Here is a 20081-nt window from a genome sequence, read left to right on the forward strand (position 1 = left end):
ATGATCAATTAGATATGCACTCGAGGGTCTGATAGAAAATACCTGTATAGTTCAAGCAACGAATGCGGAGGTATATTATGCAGTTGATGGTATATAAAGTTGATGTTGAAGAGTGATTTTACCCCTGGACGCCGTATGCTACCCTTTTCTCGAGGCGTTGAGCTTGCTGTAACTCTAATGTTAAATGCCTTTACCTTTCCGTTCCCAATGATGAGTTTGATGTTGAGATCCCATACTCTAGACCCGTAACGCCTTATAACTATGCCTTATATGCATGCCTCTTATATACGTCAACGTCATGTCGTCCCGCTTGGCGCCTACCTATATCCTCTGTTCAACCCGACTAGACTCAGAAATTCGTTTCTCGTCTTCTCCTTCTTTTCGAAACAACCAAGAACGCAGCTGGTGATGGTGCTGGTAGTAGTCTTCTCGACCCCGCGCATAACCATGCAAAGATGGTTCGACTCCATGACAACAGCGACCCCCTGAGGTTTCAATACCTCCATAATGGCATTGGCAACTTCTCTTGTGAGTCTCTCTTGAACTTGCAACCGGCGGCTAAACATCTCAGCGATGCGTGGTAACTTCGATATGCCGATGACATTGTTTTTCGGAATATATCCGATGTGCATCTAATACGAGGTTAATATGAGGCTAGAATGAGGCGTAAGCACAAGGCTGTAGACCGGCTCAACCAACCTTTCCGAAGAAGGGAACTAGGTGATGTTCGCAAAGACTAAATATCTCAATGTCTTTTACAATCACCATCTCATTATGGTTTTCGTGGAAGATTGCGTTATTGACAATGTCCTTGACATTCTGTTGGTAGCCTTTGGTGAAAAAGAGCATAGCCTTCGCATATCTTGCAGGAGTATCAAGTACGCCTTCCCTATCCGGGTCTTCGCCAACGCATTCAAGCATTGTTCGAACAGCGCCTTTCATTTTCTCGAGTCGTTGAGCTGCCTGTTCAGAGCTCTCCTCTAATCGTTCTCTGGTTCCTCGACCTGAATTATGTCAGCAAGAATATTCAATCAAACTCTGTGCTTACGTACTCGGTCGGCTCAAGCCATCAAAGTCGATAACAGGGCTGGGGGACCGTGTCTCAGCACCTTCGGGCGCTTCGGGCTTGACCTTCTTCTTTTTCTTCTTCGGGGGCTCGTCCCTAGGATCCCGTGCAGCCTTGCTTATGCTGTTCCTCCTCTTCAATGAGCCGTCGTGACCATTTATCTCAGATATTCCACCGTCCTTTGCTCTTCTTCTTCTCCTTCTAGTTCTAGATTTTCTGCCATCTTGACTATCGTCGCGCGCTCGCTTCTCGTTACCGTTCACAGAATCGTCAACGTCAGAAACACCCGTAGCGGAATTACTGGAAGAAGCAGCCAATGATTCTTGATTGTTCTGTTTCGGTTCGGTGAAGTGTGCCATTTTACTTTTTGCTTCTTTTCTTCCGTGACTCTAATTGATGCAAGGGAACGATAGAGGTCGGCGCAAATGATGCATATGGCTCAAATATTAATGGATCGTGGTTGGACGGCTCGTCGTACTATGAAAGATGAATTAAATATGGACAATAGGCGGGGCGGAAAAACAAAGTTGGAATTCCCAATCAAGTTGATCCTTTGAGGCACATGTACTCGGGGAAAAATCAACGTGCTTATTTATGTAGGAATATTATTAGAAGCTGCATCGCCAAAGAGTCACAAGCTTCGAATCGATTAGTTCGTAAAATTCAATTCTACTTGCATGTATCCGTGTATTATGTAAATCTTCAATTGACCGTTATCGGGTTGATAGGATCTTCTGAAAGTCCGCGGGGTATTTGCCCCTCCAGTTCCATTAAATAGAGTATGTGCACTGTGCACCATTCAGTACGTATAGTACAATGGTACATATTTGTACCTAAGTATCTTGCTTAATGTTGTGGCTTTGGCGCCCTGTGGCTGATATTGATTTGGCTAGGTACCAGGTTGGTGGCTCAAGCTTCTTAATGCTCATCATCCTAGTCATCTATGATCCAACACCTAGAAGTTATTCTCATACAAATACAGTTCATCGCAAATCGCATCTACTTATCCTACCTACTATTTCGTCGAACCACCGTTTTAAACGACGCTAGTATACTGAATTTTTTAACTCTATCGCACTTCGCGTCTATTCATACTGAGTTTGTCACGTCTCCTAGCAACGTGTTAGCTCGAGTCCGTCGCGACTTCCACGACTTCAAGTGGACTTTACTAAAAACTAGGCGCTCCTACCAAGATGGCGTCTCCTCCACACGCCTTTTCACCTGCGGGTTCTCCACCGTATTCCAGCGTGCCATTACCATCGAAGAAGCGCGGCTCTACGAGTGCTGATCTTTCAGTCCAACCTTCCTCGATTAAGCGACGTAAGCAATCTATTATGTCAACAGCCTCTACTGGCTCAGCCCATCCTCTTCGACAAACATCATTCCCACCAGACGAATCACAAACCCGACCTTATTCGCCCTCGTTCCAGCGATCCCCTAGTATGGATAACGTGAGCTTCGTTAGCGGAAGTCAAGTGAGCGGCGCGCCTGCCAAGAAGAAGCGAGGCAGGAAGTCGAAAGCAGAGCGCGCAAGTGAAGCGGCTGCTGAAGCTATGCGATATGGATCCCCAAGTGTCGCAGGAGGTCGCGCGCCAACCGTACTGAGCAATGTTAGTGGCAATAATGCCGGGAAGGACGGCGACGCCGACAAGGAGAAAGAAGAGGAATTTGAGATGCCAGAGAACATGGCTAGCATGTCTACTGCTCGTACGCAGGAGCAGCTTCAAGAACAGGAGGAGCTCAACTCATTCGTGAAATCTCAAATGGACCCCTCGCAATTCGCCCGGTATGAGGTCTGGCATCGCCAAACCCTAAAACCTCAAGACGTGAAGAGAGTAAGTTGACGTATTCTACATTGCTGATGCTTTGAATCATAACATGCCTAACTATCTCTATAGCACATCAACAGTGTCACATCGCAATCATGTCCGGTCAATGTGCATCAGATGATGCAATCCGTCTTGAAGCAATATATTGGAGATATCGTCGAGGGAGCGCGAGAGGTCCAGGAGGAATGGGTAGCCCTAGGCGAGAAACAGACCGATCTACCCAATGACGAACTACAGCCTATGAACGAACTATCACAGTACCGCAGAGTAGCTCCTTTACGACCCGACCACCTCCGAGAAGCGTACCGACGCCACAGGGTCGCGGGAGAACACGGCGGATCGATGGGAAGCCTGATTTTCTGGAATCAGCAAACACAAAACGGATCCGAACGGTTTGCGGTGAAAGCTGGAGGTCGCCGCATTTTCAAATAAGTACCGTCATTCCGAGAACCCGTTTGGCCGAAGCCATGGGTGCGATAAGATTTCTACGCCCTTGAATAAGAGCGCCCGTCTAAAAAGATGAAAGACGCTATACCGTCCAGCCGATATTGTTGTATTGTGAAACAGAACCCTCGCATCGCAATTCCGACTACCTCGACTTTTACTATACGCGAAGTGTTGTCATACACTTCTTCATTGATACCCAAAGCAAACTTGATTTTGCAATACCGTCATAATGGCTCGTTCAAGGCCGCCATACTGAGTTGGAACCGTCGGTCAACATGCCCGTATGAAGTCTTATTCACGGCTTTATACGCGGCCTTGACTTCTGAGGATTTTCTTGGTGTAGGAAATATCCACAAAGGGGACCAAAAACTCATCCTAATAAAGTGGCTTGCTGCGTTCTATGTGTCCAGAAAGCACAACTCCTTCAGACGCGTCTACTCCGATTGCTGTAGCTTCTATAGGCTTTAGCCACTGCTGGCGAAAAGCTCTGAGTGCATTCAATGAGATAGCCAATTATGAAAACGAGTTGCCTTAGCCATACCTTACGAGTTCCCTCGTTTCCTGCATTGAAATTGTAGATCCCCACACTTAGTGCACCTTTTTCAAAGCAGTAACTGCAATAAACAACCCACTGGATTTGAATAATAAGAATTCCGCAGCGTCCCTTGATAACAATGAGTTCATATGTATTACAACATGGTCGAAAAATTGCGGTAGCATTATAATAATAATGTATGGATCACGTGGTTAATCAACCTTTGGTCTCCACATAAGAAATACATGGTACTTAAGACAATACTAGCAAATAATAAGCAAGCCTTTATAGCTCAGTGGTAGAGCGCAGCACTTGTAAGATTTGTTACAAGTCCATGCTGAGGTCCATCGTTCAATCCGGTGTGGAGGCATTTATTTTAATGTTCATTTAAGCTTGACACCAGCTATCAATTTTTTTTATTTCTTTTAATTCCATTTTTATCCTCCTAACGAACAAAACTGACTATTTGTGGGTTGGTGAACTCATTGAATGAATTTAAGACTGATCTACACTCTATAGAAAGCTTCTCATAGATGGTCGGTCGGTACGAGATGCGGACCTGCGAAATTCGCATTGGAATCCCGATCCCCCGCCAGACCGCAATTGGCACGATCCTAAAAGGGGTGCCGATGCGCTACCGCAATTAACCCCTGGAACTTCTCTCCAGGCACCGATATTAACCCCCGGCTTCACCGTCTCAGCCGCTAAAAAGAGCCAATTCTACCAGACCGTCAGCCCGTAAATGGGGTAGCGGTAGCGTCCATCCAACGCTGCTCACGATCACTAATCGAGAGCCATCACCCAATTCAATGATATTGGAACATCAAACGGAATAAGCGCTCTACTCCAATTTAGTTTCTATTCTCACTAGGTATTCTATACAGTACCTAGGTATTTTTCAATTGTTCAATCAATTATCTTGATAAATTCGTTATTTTTTCTTTGTATCACTATATCAGCGTCACCGCTCGATTAAGTCTTGCGCTTATCTCGCGATGTGTTGCTAAATTATCATTTTTTTCTTAAACATGGTCTCATTTCCTGACGCCATATGATAATATCCCCAGATAGAGTATGATGATGTGGGTCATACACTGCCGCAACGGACACCTTCTCATGCAGGCAATGCATAGAACTGCACCTTTATTAATCCAGGGTGTCGAGTTAGAGTTCAGTTTATCTTGTTGCCTGGATCGTGATCAGCAAGCCAAGGCATTTTGAAGGTTCGGGTAAGACTTCTATTTGATTGGTTTCACGTGGCTGAATATTTGGAATGCCGGGTTCAGTGTAGGTGTGATCGAAGTGGTTGCCAATCATAGCAATAGATTTTCATCGCAATGGGGAGGTTTGAGATCGTAAGGAGACTTTGTATAACAGAAAAAAATCCTTCCAGTGCAGATCGCAACACTGGGGAACTCGTATTAGCAACTACCCAGTTGGGTATGAGTCGGTGTTGCTCAATTGTTTGAGATGTTCAGGCAGCAAGAAACGATACATACATTTAAAGGACTCTCTCTGTATAGCATATGATGATGAATAGATGTTAGGGTGTGACTATTATCTCAAGTCGTTAGGAATTTCAATAACCAACATCAACGATGTCTTCTCCCAGCCATGATAGACGTGCGTCTGTTGCCGATACCGAATATGCCATTCCCGACGCCCCTCGAGCGGCAACTAAACTACCTGATCAACAAATCTGGGATAATGCTAGATTTGCGTTACGCATCATATCGACTACACTCGCTCTTCCTTTCCTAGGAATAGCCCTCGCTGGCTTTGCAGCACCTAGGGGATTCAGCGGCTACCCAGTCCTATCCACTCCACTGGTAAGTTCAACCCTAACTCCATTATCGTCTGTCATAGACAGAGTGAAAACTAAAGAAATAAAACATCAGGCTATCGCAATACTCGCGTACGACTTTGCCGAGTATGTCGTGATGTGTGTCCGGACGAGAAAGACAGGTATCCGCCCACAAATCTCTCTTGGATTCGAACTCGTCCTCTCGATTGGAGGTATCGCACTATCAGCCATCCTCATCAACTTCGCATTCGACTCATATTCGTGGCACGACTATTACGATGGAAGAGAAGGGACTCCCGTCCCTGGATACGTCGCCAATGGCAGTCTATGGCTCGGCATGAATATCATTGCCAGTGTTCTTGGCATGGTCGCCTCGTGAGTTTGGATCCGTCTTTTTTCAACCATTTTCTCCCAGCTAATGTAGATCAAGATTGGTTCACTTTGTCTTATTCGTTCGCGATTGCGTGGAAGTTCATCATTATAGGAAGAGCAGTTCTGTAGTGAAAGAGCAGGAAGTGGTACCCCCAGTCAACTCAGGTTTCGAACTCGACGGCATCGAAGAGAAGGCGCCACCTGTGAGTCCATCAAAAAATGGTAGTATATAAGACCATTAGTTGACATCATATTTTGTCAAGAAATATTTGAAATAGAACACTCTGTCCCAGTGTACATACGACACGGAAATCAAAGCGAGCGACTCACACTACGGAACATTACTGGATATAACCTCCATGTATTTAATCAGCAAACTTCCTGGGGACTCGCATACGTTTAATATTTGTTTTGGTAATGGAATTTAAGGGATGTTATAGTGGATGAAGAAGTTGAAATCATGACACTCTTTGATGAAACATGACTATTTCTCGCGGGTTCTTGTTTCGAGAAAAAGGTTGTTCATAGTAAATAAGCTCTTAATGGGCACACAAATGATAAAATATTCAGAATAGCACAGAATTGTTGATAGTTTATATGTAATGAAAGAGTCTTGGTCTATCTCTTTGCAAGAGAGCCACCTACACGTAGGTACGACTTATTCAATGTTCACTTCCGCATCTCGGCATTAATTTCCACACGTTCTACAATTAAACCAACACATCCGGTCCTTCAGGTGACTACAAGCTCAATGGTATCAGGTCAAGTTATGTTTACCACCACGGTACGTACGGGGGTTTACGAAACTCTTCAAGTCACCTAGGTTTCTGGGAGAAATAGATTAAAATCACTTACGGATAAATACTTTCCAAGGTTCCTACTATCGGCCTCATCAATTATTTACCTCGATCATCGCTATTCGAACCAAAGACCCAAAATACGACTTCTCCAAATCCACCAGCTTTCATTTTTCATAACCCTTGAATGAGTGTTACGGTCCTACATTTTTCAATTTACGGGCGCATCCGATAATATCGACCAAATGGGATTGGGAATCAGTTTGCATTGGGTTAATCAGCTCAGGCATTATACATGGTAGCTACGTGGCTATTCCTTAAGGTTTCCATACCATATCCTCTCTATGAATTATGTTTGAACAACAGCTAATTTATTCTTTGAATCGTAGTAAACGAGAACCTTGCGAAAAAACGAACTATCCCTCGATCTCCAACATACCTCCATATACTCCCAGTCCTTAAAGCACCGACAGCCCTCTCAACGTCTCCCTTCAATCTCGGGGTGCCTATCCCCGCATGACGCAGGTTGCAAGAAGCCATATACCATCACATCAAGAAAGCAGCCAGTCCTGCAAGTACTACGATACAAAATCAAGAGAAAAGAAAAATAAATATCATATAATATTTCGGCATAATTCCTCCATCAGTCATACTTCTAAATGTTTCCGATACCCTATCCATTACCGATTACCAAGAATTACCGCCTCTCGATGTGCTCAAGAGACAGCCACACGCATGCGCCGGCCTGCCTACCTCCACAACCACGAATAAATCATAATCGCCGTATACGTTACCATCAATCTATCGTTATATTATCCAAGATATCTCCCCACGAAGCTTTCGAATTATTTAATATTTATAATAATTAAATTCAAGAAAAATCATGAATACCAGTGGCCGAGCTGTGCGCCCCACTAAAGATTTCGCTTAGTCATCAAAGGGGTCACTCCTGAATTCCACTTAGCGCCCACAACTAGAGTTACGGGATTAATGGATAACTTCTTATACTACGGATACCAATCACGTCAAAATCTCTGTCATTGAAGAATCAATTCGTTGGTAACTACTATCACTTAGCACGGAGTAGGGTACTCGAGTATAAGATGTGCAAAAGCTCATAGACTTTACTATTTCGTAAAATAGAGTGTCTTTATCTAGCAAGTAGTCTAGTATTAGACCTCGACAGCGGGCTGTTTCCTGAACCCAACAGCAGAACTCGTCGAATTGCCCGAGCTAAGATTCCCCAGGAGGAAATCCGGCATAGAATCCGGAAAGATGGTGGTATTTGGAGAAACATGTTATGTCCCTATTGCTCCAAATACATTGTGAGGGTAGCCTGTGCCACCTGGATCATCACTAGCCACTGGGGTGCGCCCACGTGCCGTAAATTGAATGACTAAAAAGCAACGTTTTGTGATTTCCATATGGGCATCATATTTTAAGCTATTGGTGAATATTGGCTCAGTGATAAAGCAGCAAGCATGTCGAGTATCGGGCTAAACCATCTCGTTCCTCGGGTAGTTACCTGTTGCCTTTAAGGACGATATTAATGTTTGCTAAGAATTTCGTTGTTATGTCGAACGTTGATAACAACCTAGATGTTTTCATGTTGTAATTCTTAGCTTGGAAAGCCGTCGCCGTCATTTTTCTCAAGCCCTTCATGAGTAAGTCTGATTGCACCCTTATCCACCTATTGATTTGATCGAGCTTGGCATGGATAACATCGAAAAGGCAGAGAGGCATGGGTGTTTAGAATGTTCCGAATGAAGAGTTGCCATTCCTTTGTATGGATGTATGTTGAAGACCGCCCCTAAGTCATGGTAGAGCTGTCTATGATCGAAGTTATTGATTTCGTATGGGAGGTTTCGGTATCGGCATTCAACCTGACAGCTCAGCTTCTTCATAAATGAAGACTTTGCTTATAGAATTTATATCTACTCCGCATTGTAGAAATTTCGTAGAGCAGAAACTGACTCTGAGCCATTTTTCGTTGATACGATGACCGCAAAATCTGGTCAAAGGCTTAACCAGTGGGATAAATTAGTAATAGGACGAAATTGATGAAATCCGGGCCGACGAACCTAGAGATGGGGGCGGGAGAAGATTGGGATGAGATATTGGTATGGCGGACCAATTTCCATATTTGGGTGATCAGTACCCAAGTATAGTCTGGAACTGTGTACGTTTTTAGACTCTGGGTATCTTGGTTATCTTCAAGAACCGACTGATGAAGATCTATAAAGTGCTCTGAAGCAAATTTTGCAAATGTTCTAGTCCTGCGATGCCGATGGTGCGGCATTCACAACGGTGTATTGAGTAGGTTAAAGGGTTATCCGAGGATAACGTCCTCAGGGAAACCGGTTAATCGGTCAAGTACTGATCGATACTGATGCTGCGGATTCGTAGTCGCATCCTCCTTCTGAACTACCTCAACAAACTCGAGCTGATTGACCTTCATATACTTTCCTTGAGCTTTCTTCCACTGCTCAAATCGTCGAAGGAGTGCTACCTCAAGCTCGTTAGCTTGGACACGGATCATCGCCTTCTCTTGCTTGTCGACACCTTTAAGAGGAACCCTCATTAAGTAAAGCGTTTCGACGTTTGGCCACGATCGTGTGATTGTTTGCCAGCATGGCTCTGTCGCGCCTGGCAAATGGGGCGATTCTGTTTGGACAGCCAGATATCTAACTGCGGAACGATCGCCTTCACAGTACTGGTGTCGAGCACAATGACATCCGCGGCAAGCTCCATGGCAGGGCTCGAAAATCACAACATCATTGGAATTAAAATCCTGGATTGTCTTGACATTGATGTTGGCTACAAGCGGGTCCTGGATACCAAATCGCTTCTGGTAGTGAAGTCTCGAGATAAAACGAGACAATTGGCAAGTGTTGAACCACTTCGGAGGGCTATTCTGGGCTCCGAAGGCTGTTCCAGCGTGCATGATCGAAGATCGATTGCATATGTACAACAGCCTTGGTTCGATAGCAGCCTCCCATATCATCATCTTGAGTTCGGCAGGGAGTCGAGCGTACTGCGGAAACTCCGTGAGAGGTTTCCACAATCGAGATGACCGTCGTGGGTAACGGTTAATAGGGTTTGCCCTCGCTCGTTTAACACCAACCCTCTTCAAGCGCGATTTGACCAGAGCTGTGGAGGCTGAGTTAAGGTCGATCGCTTGACCCTGATGATCGCCAATACGAGCCGACCGACGGACTGACATTCCAAGCTGGCCAATCTCTCGATGCTCTCTAAGCAGTTTCTCCAATGATGGCGAGATTTGGTCACCATCTTCGCTTCTCACAATGGCCTCATCTCCAACGACATACTTGATGTCTTTAGAATCTTCCAGCTTAGAAATATTCAAGGTCGGTAAATGCTTCTTAGAGGATGTCTGCAATCTTGCTCTGAGTGAAGTAGTAGTGTATGAAAGAGCCTCTAATGGTTCGATAGTGGAAATTTTGCCCATAGATCGTGTGATGGGCCTTGCGAAAGCCCTCGAACTCGATGTGTGTGGGTCCACAGGTGTTCGCCCATTAGGCGTTAATGTCATGGGTGAGTCTGCCATTTCGACATCTTGCACATCATCATCATTAAGGCCGACCACTGACTCTCGCCGCTCATTGCCATCAAAGTCGAACCCGACTTGGCCGGCAACCGGATAACTGATTCCATCCATTTTGTTCTCAGAATCTTGCGGAACCTGCCAGTCCGGCACCTTAGAATAGTGGCCGGACATGACCTAGATCTTCGCCTCAGCCAAGGAAAGAAGTTAAATGAGTTACCCAGGTCAAATAGTCAAATTCGATGTGCTAATAATGGAAGTTCCAGCAGCCTCTAAGTACCGTCAACCACAAACCCGATACTTGAAATCCTAATACCAATGGGACATCGAAGTTGGGTGTTGAATAAATCGCGAAGTCGATGTGGAATGCCCGATACTCGGTCGGTTCGGACCTAGAACTGGAAAAGAATTTATGACGAAAAAAAGAAGTGATGGTATCCTGGATCGGGTATGTTAAGAGGCCTGAGGATGTATAATGCGTATGCCCTCTGGTTCTGGAGAAGTTGAGGTCGAGACCTCGCTCGACGAGGACGACGATGTTTGGATAGAGGTTTGACGCAGTATGTAATGAACCAGATAACAAACTTGTGAGATTGTATGGAGTATGGATATGCTTATCGGACTTGCCTCCACCAAGAGAATGAAGTGATAAGGCTTATGTCGGAAGCGGTGACTTCAAGGCGTAAAAGATGGAAATGAGGCGGGAAAAGAAGAGAAAGAGTAAGAGATACTGATGATGATTGCCGTACACCAAGGAATGATGTATGTAACTGACTTACTTACTTATTTGTTGTGATAAGCATTCTATTCCTTGATGATGTTGTGGTGGTGAAGTAAGATGATTAGGTGGTAGTCGTTCGGAGAATGTGTGATGAGGGGTAGAGTACGTAAAGTGTAGAGGGTACCTGGTACGTAGAGGTGGAGGTGGAGGTCTCAAGTGCCCCAGGGCTAGTAGGATGGATGGTTAATGGTGGGGATATGTTCGAACTTGGAAGCCCCGGACACCGTATTTAGCACCTTTAGTGCGCGTGCCCCTGTTATTCGTCAACTTTCAGGTGCTTATGCATGCCAGGTGTGTGGCTAGCAGGTATTAAGTATTCCTGCTAAGCATTTCAGGGCTTGTGCCTACCAATTGATTTTCTTGTGTGAGCAACCTGGCGCTTATGACATACGTACTTCAGGTACCTACATAAGTGTGGGATGAGAGGAGCGCAAAGTTATATCATATTTGATCTGAGAAATCTCCGAAAACTTGTAGTTCATATTAAGGACTAATAGTTCCATTTGATCGGTGATTATGTCGAGAACGGGGGAGGTATTTACATTTATAGGCGAAATCGTGCTTATGGCAAAGTCGTTTAAGTTTATGGGAAAGAGCAGAAAGATACTTCAACACTTAAATGTCAAGCCTGGTTCGTCAAACTATAAAAGTCATTATAATGTCGGAAAAGTCATATCGGATAACAATGACGCTTATAAATACAACACATGCATGCCTATTTCCTATTATACAAAACTTGGAAACAGCTAAGATATCTATTTTTTACCAACGTAGCGGGTACTGTAGGAATGGCGCTACGTAGTAGGTAATGGATACGCACCATAAGAGAGCCTAACTTCACCCAATTCATTCAGTGATTATTCGAGTGAATGAGTGTGCACTTGTTAACAATAATAAGTAAATTTAATAACATGTGTTAAAAAGGAACTTTAAAGTATTTATTTACCAGAAGATACGAACAATTAAATGTTATAACATTATTAGGTGTATTAATTAAGGCCAAATGACATGATTCTTGAATAGGTAGGTACCTACTACGTAATAAACTTTGCGGTACGGGGTCCGCTAAATAAGCACCTGGGGAAATATTCCAGGGACTTGGTACCAGTTTAGTTTAGCATTCTAGAAGTACACTACATTGGATACGTCTCAGATTTTGATTGGACGCGATATAACCTTCGGTGGCACTACAAACTAAAGCTTTGAGTTATGGGATGATAGCATAAACCTGGAAGGTATAAAACATGAATAATATGAGATAACTATAACTACGGTGTGAAGATTATACAAGCCATATTTACATGATGTGGTGAAATGTGAATTGAAAGGCTTTTGTGCAGGGATACATTATATTACATGGTAGGTATTATATCTACCTAGGAGCTAACTAGCCTGAATGAACATATATATGAAAGAATACGAAATCGGTTATTATCGTAGGTACAGTTGTAATGAGATACTTTTCATTTCGTTGCCCAATGTACCTTTATAGTGAAATAAACTCTTACTAGACCCGGAATGCCTGTGTCAGGGTCCGGACCGGAGCTAAAGCCGAGGCCGGGATCCGGGCAGTGTAGTCCCACCACCGGAATCGTTACACACGGTTCGGAACGAAGTCGACCAACATTCTAATAAACTATAAAGAACCCCAATTCCAAGTAACTATGTCAATGAATGATTAAAATAATCTAGATATTAAGTAGGTAGGTATATGTAGTCGTAAAATGTACCATAAATACTTTTTTAGTATGATTGCTATATGAACAGTGTGAATCACTGAAGTGAATAACGAATGATAAAAATAAATATTTTAATGGCTTAATAACTGGCACACATTCAAAATAATTCAATTTAAGGAATATTCACCTAAAAACGTGTAATATCACGATCCGAGGTCGAGCTCTTCAATTGTAGGTGGTATAGAGTCATAACCGTTCCCAAAAGCCGAATGCTGGAGAGTCGTGAGTTTTGTCTGCCTATGGCCCTGTTGATGCCCTCATCACATTACCAACTCACAGATTCTAGCGAAAACCTAGGAACCTTCAAGTTTTAGAAACTTTCCTTATAACATTCATTCCAAAAGTCTAGTTACCTACCCAGGTACATTATTCAACCAATTTCATACGCACCACTCAAAAACCCACTCGGATAATAATAGATTTACTTCTACAAGTATTTTCTGTTTAATCCCACCACTGTCGCATCATGTGTCACGCCATCGCCTGGAACTTCTACTGCATGGCATGCGGCCGAGGCCCATTGAACCCATACCCATGGGTGAGTAAAAATCAACCTTCCCGATTGAGCTTTTCTCTAGGCATAGTGATTTCTTCAGCGAGCTTAGATGCTGGAATCGTTTCGTGTTTCACTGCAAAAGCTAATCCTTATTGATATAGAACGTGTGGCAATCCGTCTGCGATTCCAACTCAGCTCGTACAAGATGGTGTCCGAATTACACCTATGAGTTGCGCGAAAGTCACGGCGACGAATGTGGCTGGTGGGGAATTCGTTTCCACCTACCGCCGCCGCCGCCGCCGCAGCAACAACCCCCTCAGCAATGAAGGTATTATGCTGTTAGGAGCATTCTCGGAGAAGAGTTTCATCAATTCGAAGGCTATGGATCTGAGATACCGGTAGGCCGTCTATATGTAGATCGGTCGTGGATATGATGGGGCCAGGTTCACTGGGATGTACAAAGTTTGATGGGGTGGAATGGCTAATGGTAGATACACCTTCCGATCATTGCGGCTCTCTTAAAAAGATACCACATGGCGTATTAAATTGAGACCGTTTACACGATTAAGCCTCAAATTCTCTGCTCGATCTATCTCGTGGCGTATCCAGATAGCTGTCCCAAATGAGGGATTGCTGGCCGGTAGAGGCCCTTCAATAATAACATAGCCGACTATAATAATGTTCTTTTAACCCCTATATATACGTTCAATGGAACCTTTAAGCGTGTATTGCGTATCTGGGACGCAGGAAATCCAAGTAGCCATCCCAGTCAACCAAAACTTGAGCAGAACTTGAAGATTATCGGTACCCTGGCATATTAGATACCAAGGAAGATCTAGTTGGACTAGTCATGCTAGTCAGATGGCATGGAGATATCATTAGGAGATTTGATACAATAGAAGCTACCAGACGGCCCCTATACTTACCTTTGGCTTTGTCCTATCTAGTCTTGAATAGAGCGAACTGGATATGTAAAAAATATTGATAAGAATCAACCATGATAGTTCTCCCACAGAATAATTATGGATAAATGGAATGAATAGGTAACCATATCATTATCCTGTCAGCATTGCATTCAATGCATTCAATAACAACCAAAACAACGCAGTTGTTCCAAAACAAAGGGCCTGGGTCCACGCCTTCAAAAGCAGCAGCGCAAGTTTCAAAGATTTTTCGAAGATTTTTCAAAGACAAAGACCCTTCGCCAAGTTCCAAAATGGCACTTAAACAGGAGAGAATGCTAAGCTTCGGCGTTGAACTGGAGTTTTACATTTTCTGGAGCATCAAAGGCGAGGAAATAACGTCCCGGCCTCAAGGCTTCGAATCCCATCCTGGTGCCCCGCTAATTGTCGACAAGTATGACACGATCCACGACATATTTGAACCTCTACTAGCAAGCGTCAGAGAGTTACTACAAGGTTCCCCGGAAGCAACAGTAGGTGCCACGGAGAAGCGGCTGGGTAATGCATTTTCTTACAGTGAGTGGGATACACATGATGACTCGTCACTTCATAGATTATCTAATGACCTGGCAGCAGCTACGAATGAACGATCCGGATGGGTTGGAGTCGAGCTTGTCTCACCCGCGCTATGGACTACGAACGAGGGTTTCAATGAAGTCCGCCGGGTGTGTGAGTTCCTACAAAGCACCTTTTGGATTTCTACCCCAGAACATTGTGGCCTTCATATACACGTAGGACAAGGGAACGATTGGTTGCCGATTATATTTCTACGTCAAATCGCAGCCTTCCTTTACGCGGCTGATCCAATCTTGGCGCATTCTTATCCCGAACACAGACGTAAGAACGAGTTTTACTGCCCTAGTCTCCGCCTATACAGTAATGTAACTTTGGGGTTAAGAAAAAGCCACCTTGAAGGGATGCCGTCGCGGATTGAAAATGTTGAAAATGTTGATAATATCTCAATAGTCTCTGGAAGTAGACGAAAGGAAGACGGACTTCTCAAGTCCATCTTTGGACTCTTTCGAAAAAGGGTTGCAGAAGCTCGAATAGAGGATAAATTTCCCCGCCGACCTACCACGATAAGTTATATGTTCAACAGTGACACCCTACAATCGGCTATAACATACATTAAAAATTTTCATAATGTAAAACAGAGCTTAGAAGACTTCACACCCGCCCCAATGATGGAGGCAGTTTCGGAGATCCTTAAATCGACCCACCGACACCATATTGTGGAGTTGACAAGGTGTCCAAATCGACCTACCTATTCTTTTCTCCGACTCGCCATGTATTCAAAGAAGACGATCGAATTTAGACAGGCAGCCGGCACAATAGATCCAGCTGAAGTTGTCAGCCGGGCGAGGATAGCGGTAAGGCTTTGTGAATTTGCAGCGAATGCTACCCAAGAAGATCTGTACACGATGTTCTATGACTTCGCTTTAGTAGAAGCAGACCCTGCTTGGATTGATTTCTATGATCTATTCGTAGATCTCGGTCTTCGTCCCGAGGCGAGGGTTATACATGCTGTTTTGACGGGGACGATGGACCAGTCTGTTCGGGACAGATACTTCGCGCAGCGTGAATCGTACTAAGCTGAAGTTTCATATGAAAGTGATTGAATTGTAAAGATATCTGTTAAACGTAGGTACTAGATAGGTACTTAGAAAGACCTACTAATAGACGACAGTTTTGCTGAACCACGAATTCATTTCTCATACCATGTTTTGTGAAATTAAGCCAGCCCTACTCTTTACACTTCCGATTATTTTATGAATTAAACAAAATCTGCCTGGTCAGTATTGCGAATGAAGAGACTGTACCATTGAACACCTTTGATATGGGCAGAGACACTGAGTTTCTCGTTAACAGTGTGAATCCCTTCAAGCCCTTCACTTTCAGGGTCCCAACCAGGGCCGTAGCGGAAAATATGTTTCGTCAGATCCCAATAATACCTAGTATCAGTATTTCCAGTCATAATACCAGGAGAAACTAGAAGCTTTTCACCATAGACAGCTCGTGTAGTCCCTGAGAGAACTCCATACGGAGTTACATTTTCAACCGATGTTGGCGTGACAGGTGCGGGTTCTAGGATAGAATGTGTGCGAAGTGTAATAGAGGACGGAGTCTCCGGCTCGTCATTGAAGGGGTGTACTGTGAGGTTATACTTGCTGGCGACTTGCTGTGCCAATTTTATTAATTTTGCCTGGACATCAAGTGGGCTTTCGCCAACATTAACTCGGTGGTCAACGATCACTCTGACGCGTTCGGGGAGTGCGTTGGCCTTGACGCCCCCACTGATGACATCAGGTGCCACTTTAGCAACGCGAGTCAGCAATTTCTACTTTAAAGGGGGTTTAGACCTAGGAAGCTCAACCGGAAAGTCTTGCGCCGGAAAGGGATCAGGAAGAACGCGCAACCTTTAAATGATACATACCCGAAGTTGTAAAAAGATACTTGATAGCATCCCCAGCCTTCGCCGCCTCTAGAGCAAGTTTATCTTTCTTAGAACAAGTATGGCTGTTGTGCGAAGGAAGCAACTTCTTAAGCTTTCTCGGGAACTCTGGGCCATGAGCTGCACCGCATTCGAGAAGATGAAGAAACGGATTATCAGAGTACAATCTCGGCTCGTAAGGATTCGCTTCGATGGCTGAAATTAGTTCCGACATAACTCCTATCCCATTGTGAGCCGGGGGAATTGATGAATGGCCGCCTGGCATGCGGATGATAATTTCGGCATCCATGTAACCCTTTTCACCGACTGCTGGGAGGGCAAATGTAGTACCCCATACTGTCGATGTACCAGCCCCTTCATCTACGATAAGCGCAGCGCCATCCTTTCCGTAACGGCTGATTAATGCTTTAGAAAGGGTTCCAGCGCCTTGGGTCCCTGAAGTTTCTTCGTCGAAGCCGAAAGATAGAACTAAAGTTCTTGCGGGCTGGTAACCAGCATCTATAAGTAACTCGACAGCTTCCATGATCCCGATAAGGTTATTCTTGCAGTCAGAAGAACCTCGACCCCAGATGAAGCGACCGTCAAAAAAGCCGCTGTATGGAGGATGCGTCCATTGCCCAATGGTGGATTCAGCGACAGGTACGACATCTTGATGGGCCATGAGAACAGTCGGCTTTAAATTCTTGTTGGACCCTTGCCAAGTATACAGCAGGCCGTGAGTGTTGACCTTTTCAAGTGTTAAAGTAGTATGAATGAGTGGGAATGTCTTCTCTAGGTAGGCAGCGAAGTCAAACATCGTGTCCCATCGCCTGTCCTCCCCTACCGGACCCAAATCATCGTAAGATTCGGAAGGAATCTGAATTGCTCCAGCCATCCGAGATACTGTTTCATTCAAAAATTTAGGGGAGGCGATAAAATCATCCATCTCAGAGAGCGCTTGATTCCCCTTAGGGAAAAGAGGCTCAACCTGTGGGCATTTTGCCAAGATCTCCAACCCGTCATCCTTTAAGCGGGGAACAATGAAGGTATCAAATACTGCGATCTTCAGTAGGAAGCAGACAGCTGCAATTTGGAGTAGCGAGGTCCATGGTGGTCTCGGTCGGGAATTCGAGACGGTAGTCTGCGGGTGAGGCAGAAGTTGCCCCTTTTCATGCATCTTTGAATACCTACGCCTCGATGTCAAAGGAATGAAGCGAAAGATGCAAGGAGCATGGAAAATGATTTGATTTGAGATATTGCTGCCTCGAGATAAGCCTCCCTATCAATGATGACTAATAAGGTTCAGATACAGTACATATCCGCCGCTAATACCGTTTAGGCAGCTCAAAATTGCACCAGGATGCCGCCCGTCCCTACCCCGCCAGGAGATCTCCGTAGATTTCGGGGTTGAACTGTTTTGGGAATCGGATATATCAGAATTGATTTACAATCTCCTGAGTACCTACTAGGTACATAGTTATGAACATTTCCATATTATCATTTACCTACAATGGTGAATGTGATGGGGTAATAGATAGATTCTCTTGTATCACGTGCCTTGGAGAAGTTGGAGATACCCTCAAATTTCCGTTGCTCACGTGATTCCGGTTGGGACAGGAGCATCTTATTGGAAGAATTGTGATAATAATGATACCGAACCCCCTACGAAAGACGCAATCGGTTGAATAATACTAAGCTGTAATAATCAATACTTGTTTGTGGCTGAAAAGCGTAGTTCGAAACCTTTGAACCAAGTTCGGCGGATCCTTCTCAACTAATGGTAGCATACCTAGCAGCTAGTACTAGTATCATATTGTCCTACACCGCACACACTTCATTTAGAAGTTTGAAATCATTCCATCGCCAACAGGTATGATGATGTCTGGACTTCAGTCTTTGTGACGTGCGCCAATGAGTGACGTTATGTACGAGAACCAACGCCCTTGAAGACCCGTAAGATGCAGCAATTCGATACAGCGCCAATTCGCCGATGATAATTATGTGGCTTGGGAATGATCGGCTGTCGCTCATATGAGCTAGCCGAAACGGTATTATTCGTACTTACTAAAAGATAGATGATCATCGAGCATAATAGGGAGCGCGTCCGCCTCGTCTGTCTTATGATGGTGGAGACGTTGACACGACAGACCCGGATTGTTAAAATGCGGCCCGAGGTTGCAGATTGGCGAACGTAAGAGCCGTTCTCATCCTAGAGAATCTTCAACATGTTAGTCATATTATACATTGAAATAGGTAGGTATAACAATAATACCTAGTAGGTGCTCGTGGACGAATTTGATCTGCCCGGTACCTTGCAATGTGATGTATCATTTCTGCCACGTTCTGCATGGATGCGGATGACAATTGGCCAGTCACCTTGTCCACATGTACGTCACATTAAACCCATGCGAAGCTTTTAGAGTGCCATCCTGTTGTGCACAGACGGGAAGCCCTACAGCAGTCCGTGATTCGTTCGGCCGATGATAGGTATCAACCCGGCCGGTGCGTTGGGAAACCCCTGTTCTTACAACGGGTAGGTATGCGAGAACGAGTGTCAAGTTAGGTATATCTGGGTAACCTTGCAATAGGTAGTAGGTACTAGGTAGTAGCCGTTCCTAAGGCGCGGAACATTTCATACGAAAAAAAAAAGTTGTGAGGGGTAAAATATTATTTTCATACTATTTCCGTTTTCTAGCACTCTCTGTATCTACTTAAAGTCTTACTTTATCTAATACAAGGTTTCCAAATTCGAAATGACATGCATATCTCATATAGGTAACCTGTATCTTCTGTTACACTGAATCAAAAGATCATTTTTCTTATTATTTACTAGCTAAGGTTGCAATTTTCATAGAGTGCTTATGCCCCGACCTGCGAACTGGCGGCACGGTACCCTCCTTACCTGACCACTAGCCAATCATACTGTGCCGAGAGGGCAGTTTGCCATGCTCTTTATGGAATGCCAATGGAAATTTTAACCAATTGGATTCAAAAATCCTATAGACATGAACTACTACAGAGATAGATTGTTACACAGATATATCAAACAGATTCGACGATTCTTGTTGAAACGACGACACGAGAACGACGCAAAGGTTTCTCGCGATCAACCATGTCGAAATCCATCGTGACAAAGCCAGTACCCGCGTCAACCGCGAAGTTTGGCTCTAGAACATGGGTTAACAAATGCAGCAAATCCCTATTCGGTTAGTGTTCCAAACTAATCCCGCTCGTTACGGAGCGGTAAGCGAAATTCT

General features: G+C 44.4%; 6 protein-coding genes and 1 non-coding gene across 7 annotated transcripts; 4 read left to right on the plus strand and 3 right to left on the minus strand.

Annotated features, from left to right (window-relative positions):
• Positions 1 to 102: 102 nt before the first annotated feature.
• On the minus strand, positions 103 to 1675 carry GGS22DRAFT_21815 (GTP cyclohydrolase I). The gene is made up of 3 exons (XM_047966506.1): positions 1053 to 1675; positions 700 to 1004; positions 103 to 632 (listed from the first exon to the last, which is right to left on the minus strand). Exons 1-3 carry the CDS (start codon positions 1423 to 1425, stop codon positions 318 to 320), a joined length of 993 nt encoding a protein of 330 aa, XP_047818149.1. The 5' UTR covers positions 1426 to 1675; the 3' UTR covers positions 103 to 317.
• Positions 1676 to 2007: 332 nt separating this feature from the next.
• On the plus strand, positions 2008 to 3882 carry GGS22DRAFT_165345 (TAFII28-domain-containing protein). Its single transcript, XM_047961667.1, has 2 exons — positions 2008 to 2901; positions 2965 to 3882. The coding sequence occupies exons 1-2, from the start codon at positions 2260 to 2262 to the stop codon at positions 3325 to 3327; spliced, it is 1005 nt and encodes a 334-aa protein (XP_047818150.1). The 5' UTR covers positions 2008 to 2259; the 3' UTR covers positions 3328 to 3882.
• A 276-nt stretch (positions 3883 to 4158) lies between these two features.
• GGS22DRAFT_t78 lies at positions 4159 to 4247 on the plus strand. The gene has a single exon. It is a non-coding gene; the product is annotated as a tRNA-Thr (tRNA).
• Positions 4248 to 5475: 1228 nt separating this feature from the next.
• On the plus strand, positions 5476 to 6481 carry GGS22DRAFT_189445 (uncharacterized protein; the record flags this gene model as incomplete). The annotated part of the gene is made up of 4 exons (XM_047964854.1): positions 5476 to 5706; positions 5776 to 6056; positions 6112 to 6256; positions 6332 to 6481. The coding sequence occupies 4 exons, from the start codon at positions 5476 to 5478 to the stop codon at positions 6479 to 6481; spliced, it is 807 nt and encodes a 268-aa protein (XP_047818151.1).
• Positions 6482 to 8856: 2375 nt separating this feature from the next.
• On the minus strand, positions 8857 to 11254 carry GGS22DRAFT_21847 (uncharacterized protein). Its single transcript, XM_047966507.1, has 2 exons — positions 8932 to 11254; positions 8857 to 8872 (listed from the first exon to the last, which is right to left on the minus strand). The coding sequence occupies exon 1, from the start codon at positions 10587 to 10589 to the stop codon at positions 9180 to 9182; it is 1410 nt and encodes a 469-aa protein (XP_047818152.1). The 5' UTR covers positions 10590 to 11254; the 3' UTR covers positions 8857 to 8872; positions 8932 to 9179.
• A 3393-nt stretch (positions 11255 to 14647) lies between these two features.
• On the plus strand, positions 14648 to 15985 carry GGS22DRAFT_189448 (uncharacterized protein; the record flags this gene model as incomplete). The annotated part of the gene is made up of 3 exons (XM_047964855.1): positions 14648 to 14909; positions 14967 to 15230; positions 15360 to 15985. The coding sequence occupies 3 exons, from the start codon at positions 14648 to 14650 to the stop codon at positions 15983 to 15985; spliced, it is 1152 nt and encodes a 383-aa protein (XP_047818153.1).
• Position 15986: 1 nt separating this feature from the next.
• On the minus strand, positions 15987 to 18083 carry GGS22DRAFT_165352 (carboxypeptidase S). Its single transcript, XM_047961668.1, has 2 exons — positions 16828 to 18083; positions 15987 to 16706 (listed from the first exon to the last, which is right to left on the minus strand). Exons 1-2 carry the CDS (start codon positions 17999 to 18001, stop codon positions 16168 to 16170), a joined length of 1713 nt encoding a protein of 570 aa, XP_047818154.1. The 5' UTR covers positions 18002 to 18083; the 3' UTR covers positions 15987 to 16167.
• Positions 18084 to 20081: the final 1998 nt, after the last annotated feature.

Source organism: Annulohypoxylon maeteangense (genome assembly GCF_022496945.1).
Source record: "Annulohypoxylon maeteangense strain CBS 123835 unplaced genomic scaffold GGS22scaffold_10, whole genome shotgun sequence".
Lineage (NCBI taxonomy): Eukaryota > Fungi > Ascomycota > Sordariomycetes > Xylariales > Hypoxylaceae > Annulohypoxylon > Annulohypoxylon maeteangense.

What these genes read in the sequence shown, in the direction of transcription:
- GGS22DRAFT_21815 (XM_047966506.1), bottom strand. Translation starts at nt 1,425, where the DNA reads ATGGCACACTTCACCGAACCGAAACAGAACAATCAAGAATCATTGGCT. An exon ending in TGATGGCTTGAGCCGACCGA is followed by an intron (nt 1,005 to 1,052) that starts GTACGTAAGCAC and finishes GACATAATTCAG; the next exon opens with GTCGAGGAACCAGAGAACGA. An exon ending in TAGTTCCCTTCTTCGGAAAG is followed by an intron (nt 633 to 699) that starts GTTGGTTGAGCC and finishes ACCTCGTATTAG; the next exon opens with ATGCACATCGGATATATTCC.
- GGS22DRAFT_165345 (XM_047961667.1), top strand. Translation starts at nt 2,260, where the DNA reads ATGGCGTCTCCTCCACACGCCTTTTCACCTGCGGGTTCTCCACCGTAT. An exon ending in AACCTCAAGACGTGAAGAGA is followed by an intron (nt 2,902 to 2,964) that starts GTAAGTTGACGT and finishes CTATCTCTATAG; the next exon opens with CACATCAACAGTGTCACATC.
- GGS22DRAFT_21847 (XM_047966507.1), bottom strand. Translation starts at nt 10,589, where the DNA reads ATGTCCGGCCACTATTCTAAGGTGCCGGACTGGCAGGTTCCGCAAGAT.
- GGS22DRAFT_165352 (XM_047961668.1), bottom strand. Translation starts at nt 18,001, where the DNA reads ATGCATGAAAAGGGGCAACTTCTGCCTCACCCGCAGACTACCGTCTCG. An exon ending in GTATCTTTTTACAACTTCGG is followed by an intron (nt 16,707 to 16,827) that starts GTATGTATCATT and finishes GCGTTGCTAAAG; the next exon opens with TGGCACCTGATGTCATCAGT.